The sequence below is a fragment of the Podarcis melisellensis genome (assembly GCF_964234715.1).
Source record: "Podarcis melisellensis genome assembly, chromosome: 5".
Lineage (NCBI taxonomy): Eukaryota > Metazoa > Chordata > Lepidosauria > Squamata > Lacertidae > Podarcis > Podarcis melisellensis.
The window spans coordinates 98,437,106-98,452,100 of record NC_138537.1 but is presented as its reverse complement, the minus strand read 5'-3'; the positions used below and the strand labels follow the sequence as shown (position 1 = coordinate 98,452,100).

The 14,995-nt window shown below is 44.8% G+C and overlaps 1 protein-coding gene across 5 annotated transcripts in view; it reads left to right on the top strand.

Annotated features, from left to right (window-relative positions):
• The window catches only part of SMC1B (structural maintenance of chromosomes 1B), a 41,498-nt gene that overhangs the window by 24,520 nt on the left and 1,983 nt on the right, over positions 1-14,995 (top strand). For 4 of the 5 annotated variants that reach the window (XM_081913295.1, XM_081913294.1, XM_081913292.1 and 1 more), the window contains 7 exons: positions 6,191-6,336; positions 7,054-7,207; positions 7,811-7,909; positions 9,377-9,533; positions 11,493-11,647; positions 12,516-12,667; positions 14,696-14,765. In XM_081913295.1, the coding sequence (XP_081769421.1) occupies positions 6,191-6,336; positions 7,054-7,207; positions 7,811-7,909; positions 9,377-9,533; positions 11,493-11,647; positions 12,516-12,667; positions 14,696-14,765 (933 nt within the window). Of the gene's footprint in view, positions 1-6,190; positions 6,337-7,053; positions 7,208-7,810; positions 7,910-9,376; positions 9,534-11,492; positions 11,648-12,515; positions 12,668-14,695; positions 14,766-14,995 lie in introns of those variants that run through there. The other variant, XM_081913296.1, reaches the window with a different exon arrangement.

Here is a 14,995-nt window from a genome sequence, read left to right as displayed (position 1 = left end):
TCTCCGTCACTCTCGGCACCTCAGTGGCTGGCTTAATTGGCAGATTAATTACCCCTTCTTCGCTTGAAGTATGTCCAAGAACTTAAATCCAATTTTTTATCTTAAGTAATGGAACTTGGTGCGCTCGCGGAGACAGCGTCCAGGAGATCCGAACTCCCTTGGGGGCTTTCCATCCAGTGCCCCCCTCCTTCTTTATGAACTCGGGGGTGGTTTGTTGGGCACCGCGGATGAGACTGCATCTTCCCTTCCACTAGGAAGAATTTGGGAGGCTGATTACTCCCATCTCAGCCTCTAAATTACCTCATGGGAGCTGGAAATCTTCCGCGGCACCCCTAGCGGAAGCCCCGTGTATAAAATTTCTTAAAGTAATAAAATAATCAGATTTGGTTACAGTCATTTACTTCACAAAGAAATTGGTTTACCGGTACTTATTTTAGAGGACCTCCTTTTCTAGGCATTTTGCACTATGCGCACATTGCATGTTGTGATGGGACGATGAGCTGCTTGTGCGTAAAATGCAAGTCCCTCAGAGTTTGATCAGGTTTTCAAACCTCTGCCTGTGACGGAGCCCCTCCAGCATGGCTGCGTCAATCACTAGTAGAATCCGAAAGTGGCTGCTTTCGGAATCGTTTCCAACATAAAAGCTCTTTAACGGAAACACGTCGTCTGGCCTCTCGGCGTGACAGTTTCCGGCGAGGTGTGGGTGTCCCTATAGGAGGTCCTGAGACCTCCCCACTGTTTTCGCTGGAAGCGTCTCTGAGCCATCCCTCCGACTCACTTTCCCTTGGAGTTCTTGCTCGCCCTCTACTGGTTCCCTCTTCCGCTGCTACTCCTCTCTCAACCTCAGTGAGCCTTTGCGCCCCCGGCGCTTTAGATGGCAGTTCCCTGACATCCACCTCCCCTCCAGGGCCCCCTTCACCCCCTCCCGTCTCCTCCCCTACTGGCGGTGAGGAGGTAAAACCCCTGAAAGAACCTCCTTCGTCTTCCGACGTCGCGAACACTTCCCTCCACTTGTTGCTGTTCCTACTCTCTCGGTAATCTTCGTCATCGGAGTCCACTCCCTCTTCCAACTCCGACTCCGCGAACCCTTCCATTTCCTCTTCCTCATCGGTGGTGCCGAAATACTCCCTCCTAAACCTTGCTATCGGCTGAGGTTTCCTCGGGAACCTTTGGTGGAACGTTTCTGTTAAAACCTCGTCATTGACTTCCTCTGCATTCACCCAGGTGTTTTCTGACTCCGGTTCCCCTTCCCACGCCACCAAATACTCCACCTGATTTCCCTTCCACCTGGAATCGAGGATTTCCGCTACATGGTTGCGGCGTTCCCTCTCTTCCAAGGCTGGTCCCCTGACGTACTCCCCTTCACGTCCCCCCCTGTATGGTGACAGTAACGACCTGTGGAACACTGGGTGCAATTTCATGTGGTTGGGTAATCGGAGTTTGAAAGCTACCGGGTTGACCTGCTGAATGACCTCAAAGGGTCCCAATCTTCTGGGCCTCAATTTCTTACAACCCCCTTTGAACGGCAACCCTTGGGTTGACAACCACACTTGATCCCCCACCCTTATGGTTTCACCTTCCCTTCTGTTCTTGTCTGCCTGCTTCTTATATTGTGCCTTAGCCCTTTCTAAGTTGAGCTGGAGCTGATGATGGATCGCTTCCATCTCTTCTACAAAATGTTCAGCCGCTGGGACGCTCCATCTCTCCCCTCCTTCCCCTGGAAATGCCCTGGGGTGACACCCGTAATTTGCCAAAAAGGGACTCATCCCTGTGGACACATTCTCCGCATTATTGTAGGCAAATTCTGCCAACGCCAACTTTTCGACCCAATCGTTCTCTCTGTCATTGACATAACACCTCAGATATTGTTGAAGAATGCCATTTGCTCTTTCCGCCTGCCCGTTGGTTTCAGGGTGCCGGGCAGTTGAAAAATTGACTTCCACGTGCAGCAAGCTCATGAGCTTCCTCCAGAACCTGGAAGTAAATTGTTTGCCGCGATCTGATATCACCCTCAAGGGAGCCCCGTGCAACCTAAAGATGTGTTCTACAAACAACTTCGCTGTTTCTTCCGCTGTGACTGCATGTGAGCATGCTACAAAGTGGCACATCTTAGTTAACAGGTCTACTACTACCATGATGGCTGTTTTCCCCTTGGACTTTGGCAGATCCGTCATAAAATCTATTGATATCGCTTCCCAAGGCCGTTCTGGTGTGGGTAATGGTTCTAATAACCCTGCCGGCGCCCTTCTTTCCCCTTTGGCTCGCTGACATTGGTCACACCCTCTTACATACTCCCTTACATCTTCCCTCACCTTGGGCCACCAAAATTCCCTGGTAACCAACCACATGGTCTTGTGTTGTCCAAAATGTCCCGCCGTGGGGCTATCATGCAACTGCTTGAGTACTCTCCCCCTCAATTCACCTTCGGGTATATACAGTGCCCCTTTGTAATACAATGCCCCATTTCTTTCCTCAAAACCTCCGGGGCTCTCGCCCTCCCCCCTGAGACCTCTGAGCTTATCCTGGGCATATTCATCATTTTCCGTTTCCTCCACCAGTTCTCGTTGCCCCACCAGCGCCGCCCCACACACCCAGCTGTCCTCAGGGATGACATGTCTCTCTTCGATCACCCCCTCCCCTTCCCAATACTCTGGTTTGCGTGAGAGCGCGTCCGCCCTGACGTTTTCTGGGCCTGGCACATAACAAATTTCAAAGTTGAATTTGGAGAATTCCTGTGCCCATCTCACTTGTCGTTGGTTGAGCACTCGAGCTGTTCTCCAATACTCTAAATTCTTGTGGTCGGTGCACACTTGCACCTTGTGTTGTGCCCCAGTTAATAAATGTCTCCACCTCCGGAATGCTTCGTGAATGGCAAGTAGTTCCCTGTCATACACCGTGTAATTCCTCTCGGATTTATTCAGCTTCCGCGAGAAGAAGGCACACGGTCTCCACTCCGACGCACTCCTCCCCGGTTGAAGAAGGACCGCCCCTACCGCCCGGTCGGATGCATCGGTTTCCACTCTCATGGGTTTTCGTAAATCCACATGCAGAAGTTGTTCTTCCGAGGCGAAAGCCCTTTTCAGTTCTTCAAAGGCTCGATCCGCCTCTACCGTCCAAACAAATTTCTTCTTGCTGCTGAGGCAGTCGGTGATGGGCGCCGTCAAGTGGGCAAAGTTCTTGATGAACTTCCGATAAAAGTTCCCAAACCCCAAGAATCTTTGCACGTCCTTCTTGGTCTTCGGTGTCTTCCATTCCAGTACCGCTTGGACCTTGCCTGGATCCATGGCCAATCCCTTGTCTGACAAGCGGTACCCCAGGAATTCCACCTCCTTGGTATGAAACTGGCACTTCTCCAGTTTCACCCACAGCTGGTTGGCTTGCAGCCTGCCCAACACTTCTCGAACGTCCCTCACATGCTGTTCCTCATCTTCCGAATACACCAACACGTCGTCTAAAAAGGCCACACAATTCTTGTAGAGCAAAGGTCCCAGAACGTGGTTTATAAAAGCTTGAAAACACGCGGAGCCCCCTTGTAGACCGAAGGGCATAACGAGGTATTCAAAGGCTCCCAAAGGGGTAAACATGGTGGTCTTCCATTCATCTCCCTTCCTTATGCGTATCAGATTGTACGCCCCCCGCAGGTCCAGCTTTGTAAAAATCTTTCCCTTCCTTACTCTGGTCAAAATGTCATCAATTCGGGGCATAGGGAAAGCCAGGGGCTCCGACACTGCATTGAGGGCCCTAAAGTCACAAAGTCACACACCAGTCTCGGTTTGTCTGTGTTCTTTTTGTCCACAAAAAACACTGGGCTGCCCCCCACCGCTCGGGACTCTCTGATGAAACCTCGCTTCAGGTTTTTGTCAATGAACTCCCTCAGCTCCTGCATCTCCCTGTCTGACATGGCGTACAGCTTGCCTACTGGGAGTTGGGCCCCAGGGAGTAGGTTGATTTGACAGTCAAAGGGTCTATGCGGTGGCAGTTTGTCTGCTTCCCTTTCGCTGAATACGTTGCTCAGATCTGCGTATTGCGGGGGCACCTTCCCTTTGTCCATTACTTCCATCCCGGCTAGGGTGACTCTGTCTCCTCCCGAAACCTTCCCCTCCTTGCAGTGTTCTAGGCAATGCGCTGACCCAAAGGAGACCACCCTCTGATGCCAGCCCACTAGCGGATCGTGTAGCGCCAGCCAGCTCATCCCCAAAATGATGGGCGCTCCTCCCAGGATGGCCACATTAAACGCTATCTGTTCGGTGTGCCTTGCCACCCTCATTATCATCGGGACAGTCTGTTGGCTAACTTCTCCCCCCAACAGCTCTCTGCCGTCAATCGTAGTCACCTGCAAGGGGTTACTTAAAGGGATGGTCTGTATCTGGTGCTCAGCTGCAAACTCCTTACTCATGAAATTACAGGAGCTGCCTGAATCCAAAAGCGCCTTGATCTTTAGTGGGTGTCCGTTTGGTAGTTCTAGTAACACCTCTATCACTAAAGCGGGTCTGGGAGGTTCCGGCATGGGCACTTTCACTGCTCTTTGGCCTGGCTGCTGTGCCCCGACGGTGGCAGCCAGGCGTTGGCTTTTACTTGCTCCTTGCCTTCCTCTTCCTTTCCCCCAACAGCTCCTGCCATCCCTTGCCATTCCTTTCTTTGTGGGCAGACTCTGGCAAAGTGCCCTGGCTGTTGGCAGAGATAACATCTCTTGGCGCTCCTTCCCTCCTTCTTCCGCCCTTCACTGGGATTTGAAACTGCGCGCGCCCGCGCTGTTCCAACTTCCATCGGCTCTGCCGGCGGGAAAGGTGGCTCTGGAATGTCTGGAATGCGGAACTCCCTCCAACGGTCTCCTTTCCCTTCCCGCTTTTCCAAAGCCCTCGCCTCCTGGCGCGCTCCTATGCACAGCGCAGATTTGGTTAACTGATCCATAGACTCCGCCCTGGGCCCCCGGGAAAGCTCATCTTTGACGGTTGAAGAAAGCCCCTCTTCGAAAAGCATTTGGATGGGCTCCGCCGATAGGTCCCACCCCAATTTATGAATCAGCATAGTAAACTCAGTCCAGTACTCACGGACAGATCTGCTTCCTTGCTGGCAAGCCATTAACTGCCTTCGCACCACCCCCTGCTCAATATCGCTGGAAAACATCAGGTCCATGGCACGAAAAAACTTCCTCGTGTCCTTTAGGATCTCATTATTCGCTGCCATCAGGGGTCTAACCCAATCTTTCGCCCCGGATTCGAGATGGCCAATCACAAAAGCCACTCGCGATTCCTCGTCGGGGAAGTCATCAAACTGCAAGTTTAGAACGTATTGCATCTCTGTTCTAAAGGCATGATAGTTCCTGGGATCCCCCCCGAATTTCTGCACCAATCCTGGCACCTTTCTGGCGAGCGGGGTGGTTTTCTCCTTTCCCTTTTCTGCATCCTGAGCCCTCCTCTCCTCAAGCCTCGCCGTTTGCAGCGCCAACTGGATCTCCAACGCCCTGTACCTTTCTTCCAGGCTTGGACCCCCTCCAGCTGCTCCTGCTCCTCCGGTTCCGGCTGGGTTGCTCATGATGCTTCTCCCTGCACAAGCTGGCTTTCGGTGACTTTCGGATTGCTGTGATGGGACGATGAGCTGCTTGTGCGTAAAATGCAAGTCCCTCAGAGTTTGATCAGGTTTTCAAACCTCTGCCTGTGACGGAGCCCCTCCAGCATGGCTGCGTCAATCACTAGTAGAATCCGAAAGTGGCTGCTTTCGGAATCGTTTCCAACATAAAAGCTCTTTAACGGAAACACGTCGTCTGGCCTCTCGGCGTGACAGTTTCCGGCGAGGTGTGGGTGTCCCTATAGGAGGTCCTGAGACCTCCCCACTGTTTTCGCTGGAAGCGTCTCTGAGCCATCCCTCCGACTCACTTTCCCTTGGAGTTCTTGCTCGCCCTCTACTGGTTCCCTCTTCCGCTGCTACTCCTCTCTCAACCTCAGTGAGCCTTTGCGCCCCCGGCGCTTTAGATGGCAGTTCCCTGACACATGTCTATAATATATGAACATATAAATGTAACTAAGATTAAGGAGTGAGATGGGAATTAGGAGGGGGAAATTCATGTAGATCAACCCCAACACAGAGAGACTATTAGAGTGTTCCATCTCTACCAATAGGTATCTGACTATCTTGTCTGGATAAGATTACCATGAGGCTATTATACTTTATAAATACTTTTCGTACATAGGATGAGGAAAACTTTTTACAAATGGTCGAGGAAGTTACAGTGGAACTGCAACAGCTGAAGGAAAGATGGAATGTTAATAAGGCTGATGTTGCAGAAGCACAGAATCAAGTTGAGGAATCAAGGAAGGCATTGCTAACTCTAATAAGGTAAGGTGTTTAGAATAGGTAAGTGATTTGTGGGGGAGGAACTCCAGATAACTGAAACTTCTCACACAGATTTGTGTGAACAGGAACATTTAAGTTGAGCATTGTATATTTGCTAAGATAGTACAATACTGTACAACTGCTATGACCTAGATCTGAAGGTTTGTGATGGAGAGGTTCTTTGTGTACAACAGGGTGTTTCCAATACTATCTTCATTGCAGCCTGACAGGCCACTCATGAATTGGTGGAAACTTAGATGCAATCTCTGGTGCAGAGCAGGTTAAGAGATCCAGAAGCCGATGTGCACATGTTCAGCTACGGTGCTTGTTGGAGCACCACCGCAGGGTGCCTTTGGATGGTAAAAAAAGTGGCAAGGGCAAATGTATAAATGACTTGGATACAAAACTGTTTCTGTCTTTGAAAGAGGGCATGCAAATCTTTCCCAGTTACCTGTGTCTGCTTACACATGTCACTGAAATCAAGCAAGCAAGCTGAATTTGATGGGGAAGTAATTGATTTCTAGAATGGATTGAGATACTTTGTATTTGGGTTAGAAACTTAAGCTTGAAGTGTGGTTCAAAAGTACTATCTCATGTGTTTCTCAACCCGGGTATTAAGTCTAAATTAATAATATAATATACAAACTATTCTTCTATAAATTTTAAACCTTCAGTAGCTGAAATATCAGTGTTTTCTTTGTTCTTGCTTTTTGGTGGCAGAGAGTTGGCAAAGTTGCAAAAGGAAGGTATTGCAATCGAGACCTCTCTGGAGCAGAAGAAGTTAGAAAGGCATAATACCTTTCTTGATTGCAAACTCCAGGACTTAAAGATAGGACTTCTGTTGGGATCTTTGGATGACATTAGTGAAATAGAGGTAGGTTTTGTGGCATATTAAATAATTTAATACAGTTGTGGAGTTCGTACATAAATAAGGTCTGCCAGACCTTGGATCTAACTAGAGTAGTGTTTTCCAAACTTGGGTCTCCAGCCTTTTTTGACCACAGCTCCCATCATCCCTAGCTAGCAGGACCAGTGGTCAGAGATGATGGGAACTGTAGTCCAAAAACATCTGGAGGGCCGAGTTTGAGAAACACTGAACTCGAGTTTTATCTGGTGGCAAGTACCAAATTTTTAGAAGAGCTAACGCTGAGAGGGCGCAGAGAGAACCAGAACTGCAAAGATGTTCTCCCGATGGGTGTTTTCCCCCCGAATCCAATGCTATTTTATTCAGATGCTAGGATGTATATTTAACAATTGATGCTCCTGCCCCTCAGAAAGGGAAAACGTGTAGAAAGATATGAATAGGAGGCTGGATAAAATTGAGACATCACTGGTTTTCATGAACAAGTAATCCGTACCTTAACCATAAGTAGAAGGATGGGAGAGGAGAGAGAAGCAAATGTTGCTGCTGCTATTTTGGGTTTTTCAGTTTTAAGTATTCTGTATCTCCATTAATTTTGCTGGCTGTTTGTTACAGCTGGGATCTGATACTGAAACTACAGAAATGACGGCTGATATCTATGAAAGAGAAGAGGCAATTCATGTAGACTATAGCAATCTTGCAAAAGAGCTAATGGTAAGAGAAGATCTCCATTTTAATATTGTGTATGAAAGCATGTTTTCATGAGCTTGGTTCCACAGTTTATTTTCCTTTTGCCTGGCTAATGTGGTTAAAAGGAACATCAGGCTACCATGATTCCTTAGATATTCTCTGCCGCATGCAACTTGCTCAGTAAGCAGGACTGCAATCAATCACCCCAGAGACTATCCATTCTGTGGTGTGCAGGAACATTGAACCGGTTCCTGCTGCTATTAACCATGGAGGGAATCTTTCATGGACGGACAGAAGCAGCTTCAGGGAGAAGGGTGGTTTTCATCAGCATGTGGGGGACATTCTCTCACAGCTTGTGCAGTCTGCACTTCACAGCACAGCTAGCTGTTGAGATGAGTGCTTCTGCATTTCATAAGTTTGTGGTGAGGAAAAAATGGGGAGAATTATGTATGCCACCTTGAGCTCCTTTGAGGATATTAATAAGAAAGAAAAGAAAAGGAATTAGTTCTGCATTCATTCTGCATTACTGACACTGCACACTGTGTTGAGACTATTGTTGTTTGTAGGTATTCACAGCTATATCAGGTTTGTTGCCTGAACCAAATTCTCCCTGAATTCTTTAGTCCCTCAGATGGGTAGATACTGCCATCTGCCATCCACTGTCAGGAATTGCAGAGTTGGGGAAGTAGACTTCCTCCTAGAGACCCTGGTCAGTTTCCTGCGTCCTGTCCAGATGGTTTTGCCTTTCATTGCTCATGACTAGCCTCACATCTTCGACTATTGGGTGCTTTATCTTCCCCTTCCTTCCCTGCTTGCTTGCTTGCTTGTTCATTATGTTGAGTTTTGAGCGGTTTGGGTTATTGTTTTTTCCTGACAGTATTTTAATGTTTTCTTCACACGTCTCCTCACATCCGCTTGGCTTCTTGGCCCAGTGGTTTGGTGTTTTGCTTGTTTCCTGGCCCCTCAGCTTCCCCATCTGAAGTGAATCAAGTTTAATTTTATTCAATGGTAGTTGTGGTATGTGAGCAAATGTCTTCAGTCTCTTCCCCACACCTGCTCTCCTAAGCCACAGCAGTTCCTTTTCTTCTCTTAGTAGCTTTTGCACCCAGACCTTTCCTGAAAGCCTTTTTAAAACATGTTTTTCGTTCTAGTGTGTTTCCCTTATTGTGTCAGTACCAGTACCTTAAAAATCATACTTCCTAAACTCTGCTGTTCCTGCTTGTGGGTGATAGATGGCAGTATCCATCTGATGGACTGTGTATGCTCTAAGAAGGTCAATAGCACTATCTGAGTCCACAAGGCCAGGAGGAATAAGCATGGCACTTGCAGCCCCACAGGGACAGTCAAAATGTTGCAACTGCAGCTAGTTCCCCTCGTGTGGACATTACCTCCCACCTCCTTGTCTTTTCTTTTAAGACTTTGAGGCAATTTTTAATAACCCAATACCATTATTCATTGTTTTTATACTTCTTTATTTCATTTTACATCTAGGACTTGCGCTCCGACAAAGATATTGAAACTCACCTAACAAAACTTCAGCAGGAAATAGCATCTAGAGAAAATGTTCTATCAAAAACAGCAGCACCGAATATGAGAGCTCTTGAGAGATTACATGTTGTTACAGGCAGATTTCAAGAATCGGTTGATGGTAATATTGAACCTTTTTAATTAGTAAAATTTTAATTAATAAAATTAATAATAAAATTAACCTTTTTAATTAGTAAAATTAATAATAAAACGATTCTGTGATTCTGATAGTAGTAGTGAGAAAGGTGTTTTTGTAAACACAGATGGCTTGGGTGCCCTTGTGGCTGTTTGATCACCCCACAATGCACTTACATCCCAATTTATTACCTTATTGCAAGTTTTTCAAAATGTCCTAGCAGTTGACAGGAAAGAGGCGCACACATGTCTTAGATTAAAAATCAGCCACAACTTTTATTTATTGTTTGCCTTCATTAAGTAATTGAGATAAAATATTTGAAAGGTGGGCAGGAGGCCTCCCCTTCCTTCTCTCCCCCCCCCCCCCCCGCAAGAGAAGTGGCTTGGCTGTTTGTCCTGCTGGACTATCTGTTGGGGCCTTTTTCCTCTGGTGAAGCCCTATACTTGAGCATATGGTTAGGTTCTGAGCAGGCCCCTTCAGCAGTTTGCTCCCAAACCTGCTGGGCAGTCCCCATCCCATCCCCTATGGACCTTACTGTTCTGCCTGGCAAGTTGTTGCCATTATTTGCATCAAGCAAGGAGTCCACTTTCTTTACATTGGTAAAGAAACAATTTGAATGCACTATAAACATGCAACACTAGATGGCGCCAGAGAGCAGGAAATCTTTATATGCGTTTTTCTAAAGGGTTTTTTTATTTTATTTTGTTATAACGATCTAATTTCTGCCTTATTTATAGCATTTTTTTCAGTGTGTAGATCCACCACAAGATCCCTTAGGCAATATTCCAAGAAAGTAATTGTTGTTGGCCTCCCCCCCCCCTTCCTGAGATACCGCTTTAGGGACCTGAAAACAGCTCTTGGTTACAACATTAAACAACTTCCAAATAGTTTAAAAAAACACCTTATAATCACAAAAGCATGGTGGCTCCTAAAAATATACACCTCAGGTGTCAGAAGTCCGAGTAATATAGGCCTTGCCTGAAATGTTTCTCAACCCTCACAAAATCCCTTTCCTTGTAAGATACTCTTCTTTGTCCCTCCCGTGATGACTCAAAGCTTCCATCCATCCCAAGAGTTACCTGTCAGGCCCGCAAGGCTTGACAAACATCCTGGGCACTGCACATCCTGCTTGCCCCACAGGGCTTGTGGGGCTGGGAGGACCGTGCTGCCTTCTCAGGCCCCACACCTCTCTCCCTCACTGGAACTTGCAGGGGAAGGGGCCCTATGTCAGCACCTATGCTTTAATGGCATATTTTGCAAGGATGTTCATTTTTATTTGTCCCTTTAGGACAATAGATGCAGAGGTACTGAAGAATCCTGGTAAATCCAGTGTTCCATCAAAAGAATAGACATTTGCAAGGATTTTTCTTTCTTTCCATGAAAGTGTGAAGCAATTCAATTTTCCACCATTCACAGATAGATAAACGGGCCACATAAGCTACAATAAAGTTTGAATTTAAATAGCGCTGCAAACATGTAATGTTCACTGAGAACACTTTTTAAATTGCAAGAACCTGGCCTTGTACAGCACAAACTTGTATGCTGAGAAAAGTGGCTTTCTGTTGCAAAAGAATATCTGTATAAATACTGTTTTCTTGTGTTTGTTTACTGAAGTTGGTAGGAAATTGTGGGTAGAATCCAGTGGTGACCTTAGCTCTCATGGAGGGACTTTTGATTCAGCGGAAAAGGGAGAAGGGTTGATTTTTGCTAATTCATTCTTCCACCTGCAGCTCTCCACACCACCTTCAACCCTCTGCTGGAGGGTGACAACTATCTGAAACGAATTTGAGTATGGCGTAAATCACCTGTCTATGTTCTTATATTAGCAGAGGCATCCACCAGAAAAAGCTCTTCCTTGAATGCAAGGACATTAATTGGATTCTACCCTATAAAATTAACTCCCAATATTTTAGTGATATGTTCTGTTCAATTATCCTTTTACAGTGTTTGAGACTTGTAGGACAGAAGCCAGATTATGTAGGCAAGAATTTGAGAAGGTGAAGAAAAAGAGATATGAGCTGTTCAGTCAGTGTTTTGAACATGTGTCAGTAGCTATAGATCAGATCTACAAGAAACTCTGCAGAAACAGTAGCGCTCAGGTTTGTAATTTTTCAGATATTTCATTTAATACTCTTTAACAACAACAGTGAGTGTACTGGTTGTAAATTAAGGCTAGATTACTGGTCCATCAGAAAACGAATCATTCAAGGATTTCTTCTTCTTAGTTTTTAAAACAGAAATATGGGCAACCAGATTCAGGATTCAAAATAAAGTGATCCAAGGCAAACAGCAAAGGGACCAATCCCTCTGCCTCCATGACTTGGAAATACATACTTAGCTGGACATGGGGAAACGACAGAGCTGGTGAAAGATGACTCACCTGTGAAGCTGCATCAAGGCTCCACGGTAGAAGAGTTTATTTTGGGGGTGGAAAGTTTGTTCTGTGCAAAGTTGGCATGCAGTTATCATGAAGGTTAGGTTAACTTGCCATGTGCAGAACTAGTGTGTTCTCAAGCTTTGTGCTCATGGACACAGAAAGGAGCTCTGGCTTGTTTCCAAAGCAGCTTGTTTTCTGTTGCTCTTTTCCATCCAGTACAAATACTGCTTTGGACTTTCACATCTAGATGCTCTCTGTTCTCCAAATTCATTTTGAAGAATGTTGTATTGTTTGCATCCGTAACTTGAATAGGATTGCATTTTTGTCCAAAATAATGATTTAAATTGCATTTCTGGAAACCAGTATTTTTTTAGCATTCACGAAATCTGGAATAGCCAGTATGGTGTCCTCCTGATGTTGCAGACAAGAACTCCTGTCTTCCCTGTTTGTTGGCTCTTCTCGCTGTGGCTGATAGTTGTTCACAGCAACTGGAGGTCACCATGTTGACAAGCCCTGCATTAAATTTTTTACAGATAAAGCTAATGCCCATGTTTTGTTATTAACTGAACAAGGAAGCTGGTATCTTTCAGGCGTTTCTTAGTCCCGAAAATCCTGAGGAGCCTTACTTGGAAGGTATTGGCTATAACTGTGTAGCTCCTGGAAAAAGATTTATGCCAATGGACAACCTGTCAGGTGGTGAAAAATCTGTTGCAGCTTTGGCTCTTGTGTTTGCAATACACAGGTAAGAAATGCATTGCACTTCAAAAAAGAATATGACACACATATCACAGTTTATACAACCATGGTATCGTTTTGGAGTCACTCCATTCTTCATATAATGTTGAGATTCTACCTCTGGGCATATATGGTGGACAAGATGAGAAAGGAGAGCAACATATATTAGCTTTCAGTTTGTTCTGGAAGTGTGGAAAGGCAAGAGAGGATTTGGTCTGTTGTTGGTCCTGTGCTTATGCTTTGAAGTTCTGGAAGTAAATGTGGAAAGCTGTTGATCAGGTTTTGTGGCCCTGTGTCAACACCCGGTTTCTAGTGGATGTTCTTCCTATATTCAGTTCTGGCTCAAACTCCAACCCAGAAAACCTGGTTCTCCAATTTATTTCGCTAGATCAACAAGAGATAGGCAACATGGGGAGCAATACACAAATAGATTTTTGTCTAGAATGTGCCACTTTCTCCCAAGGTCCACCTATTCCAAAGGAAGTCTGTCAGGGATGCAGCAAGTGAGGGGCCTTCTTCCAGGTGCAGAATTTGAGAGTGGTGCAGTATTAATACTCCTAAGGAACTGCAGCTTTTGCTACAAAGATAACCATCTAAGTTAGCCATTAAGCACTTCCATGCAAATCAGTATCCAAATAAATAAAAATTATACAAAGTAGCTCCTTCCTTGGGGCAAAATTACTCTATTTAGAATTCAACATGGGTTAGTGGTCAGATGAGCACCATTATTTAAGGGATATATAAAATATCAGTGAGAAAATTTACATAAATCATTTACTGGTTCTTATGGTAGTTGCCTTTTTTTCTTGCTGATTGAAATAAATGATTTAAAGTGCCTTTATTGATAAGCCAAAATCAGGTAGTAGGAAATGTATTTAAATTATTGTGTTTGTCTTTTATGTTGTTTCTTAGTTTGTTTCATTATGTAATCTTTTAATTTTTGTAATTTCTAAGTATTGTGGTCTTGTATAGTAATTAAAATAAAAAGGTTTGAGAACAATGAAGTGCACTCCAGCTATGTTCACAGAGAGTTCATTACTTCTGTTCTGTTGCTCGCTAATTCTATAGCTGATAGTCAATAGATACCTCTTACTTCTGTAATGATCATATTCATTTTAAGAACGCAATGCTGCCTTGCCCCACAACAGGAGGATCATGTTGAATGAAGTTTGTCTCCTACTTATCTTCTAGGGCTGCTACCATGCTAGTTGTTTAGAATGGAATTGCCATCCTTCTTACTCATTCTTCATGGTGAAAACAGACAGTATGATTGCCCACCCAGTTTTTTTCTTTTTGTTTTTCATATAAAATGCAATTGCACCATCAGTTTTTCCAGGGTAGACTGCAGTTCTCAGGGAGGATACTGTTTCTTTAATTAGAAGCTTCTTCTGCCTCTACTTCTTGTTCGGTGTAGAGTGGCATTGGTAATTAATTGTTCCTTAATTAGGAGATTTCTGATAGGTTTCAGGATACCATTCAGGCAGTTATTTTCTGGCTTGACCTTATATTTTCCTTTTTCTAAAATCACAAAATACCACTGTACTGGAAAGGGTCTAGTTAAAGTTCCAGGCTACCTCTGCTTAATTCCCTTTTAGGTCTTGGCTATGGAGGTAGAAATTGCTAGATAATACAGCACTGTATTAAGTGCTATAATAATATTAATTTATTAAAGTGCTACTTTTAATTCCATGCTAGCTTGATACAGAAAAGTGATACTGCCTTCTTTAGATGGCAATTTGGTAAAGAGAAGTAGAAATATATTTCTATATTTCTGTACCACTGGCATATTATAAGGTGGGGGAGGCTGTATACTATATGGCACACTTGTTTTAAATTCTGTATTTGTGGGGGGTTTTGGCTATATATTAAGAAAAAGTAAAAAGAAGTCTTGAAATTCAGAATATGCAGTCATTAAAGTAGAACACAGGTGGTGGCAGGTGCAGACTCCATTGGTGAAATTGTTTCTGTTACTCTTATAGGTACAATTGGACTAATTTACATCCCATTCATAATTGTGCTTGCTTTGTTGTTTCAGCTTTAGGCCTGCCCCCTTTTTTGTTTTGGATGAAGTAGATGCAGCGCTAGATAACACAAACATTGGCAAGGTAAGCTATCAGTCTCTCTTTCTTACTAAAAGAAAAACAGCATTCCATCTCAGAAATGTGCTTTTTCTTTTTATATATGAAAACAATATTTTTAAGCAAGGGCAAAGAGTAAATAGCAAGCAAACCCTTTATGAAAGAGATTACACTGGATATGCTGTATATATCAGACACTATTTGAAATGGAAGGAAGCGAATTGCATCTCATGCTAATTCCCTGTTAAGGCAGTTTG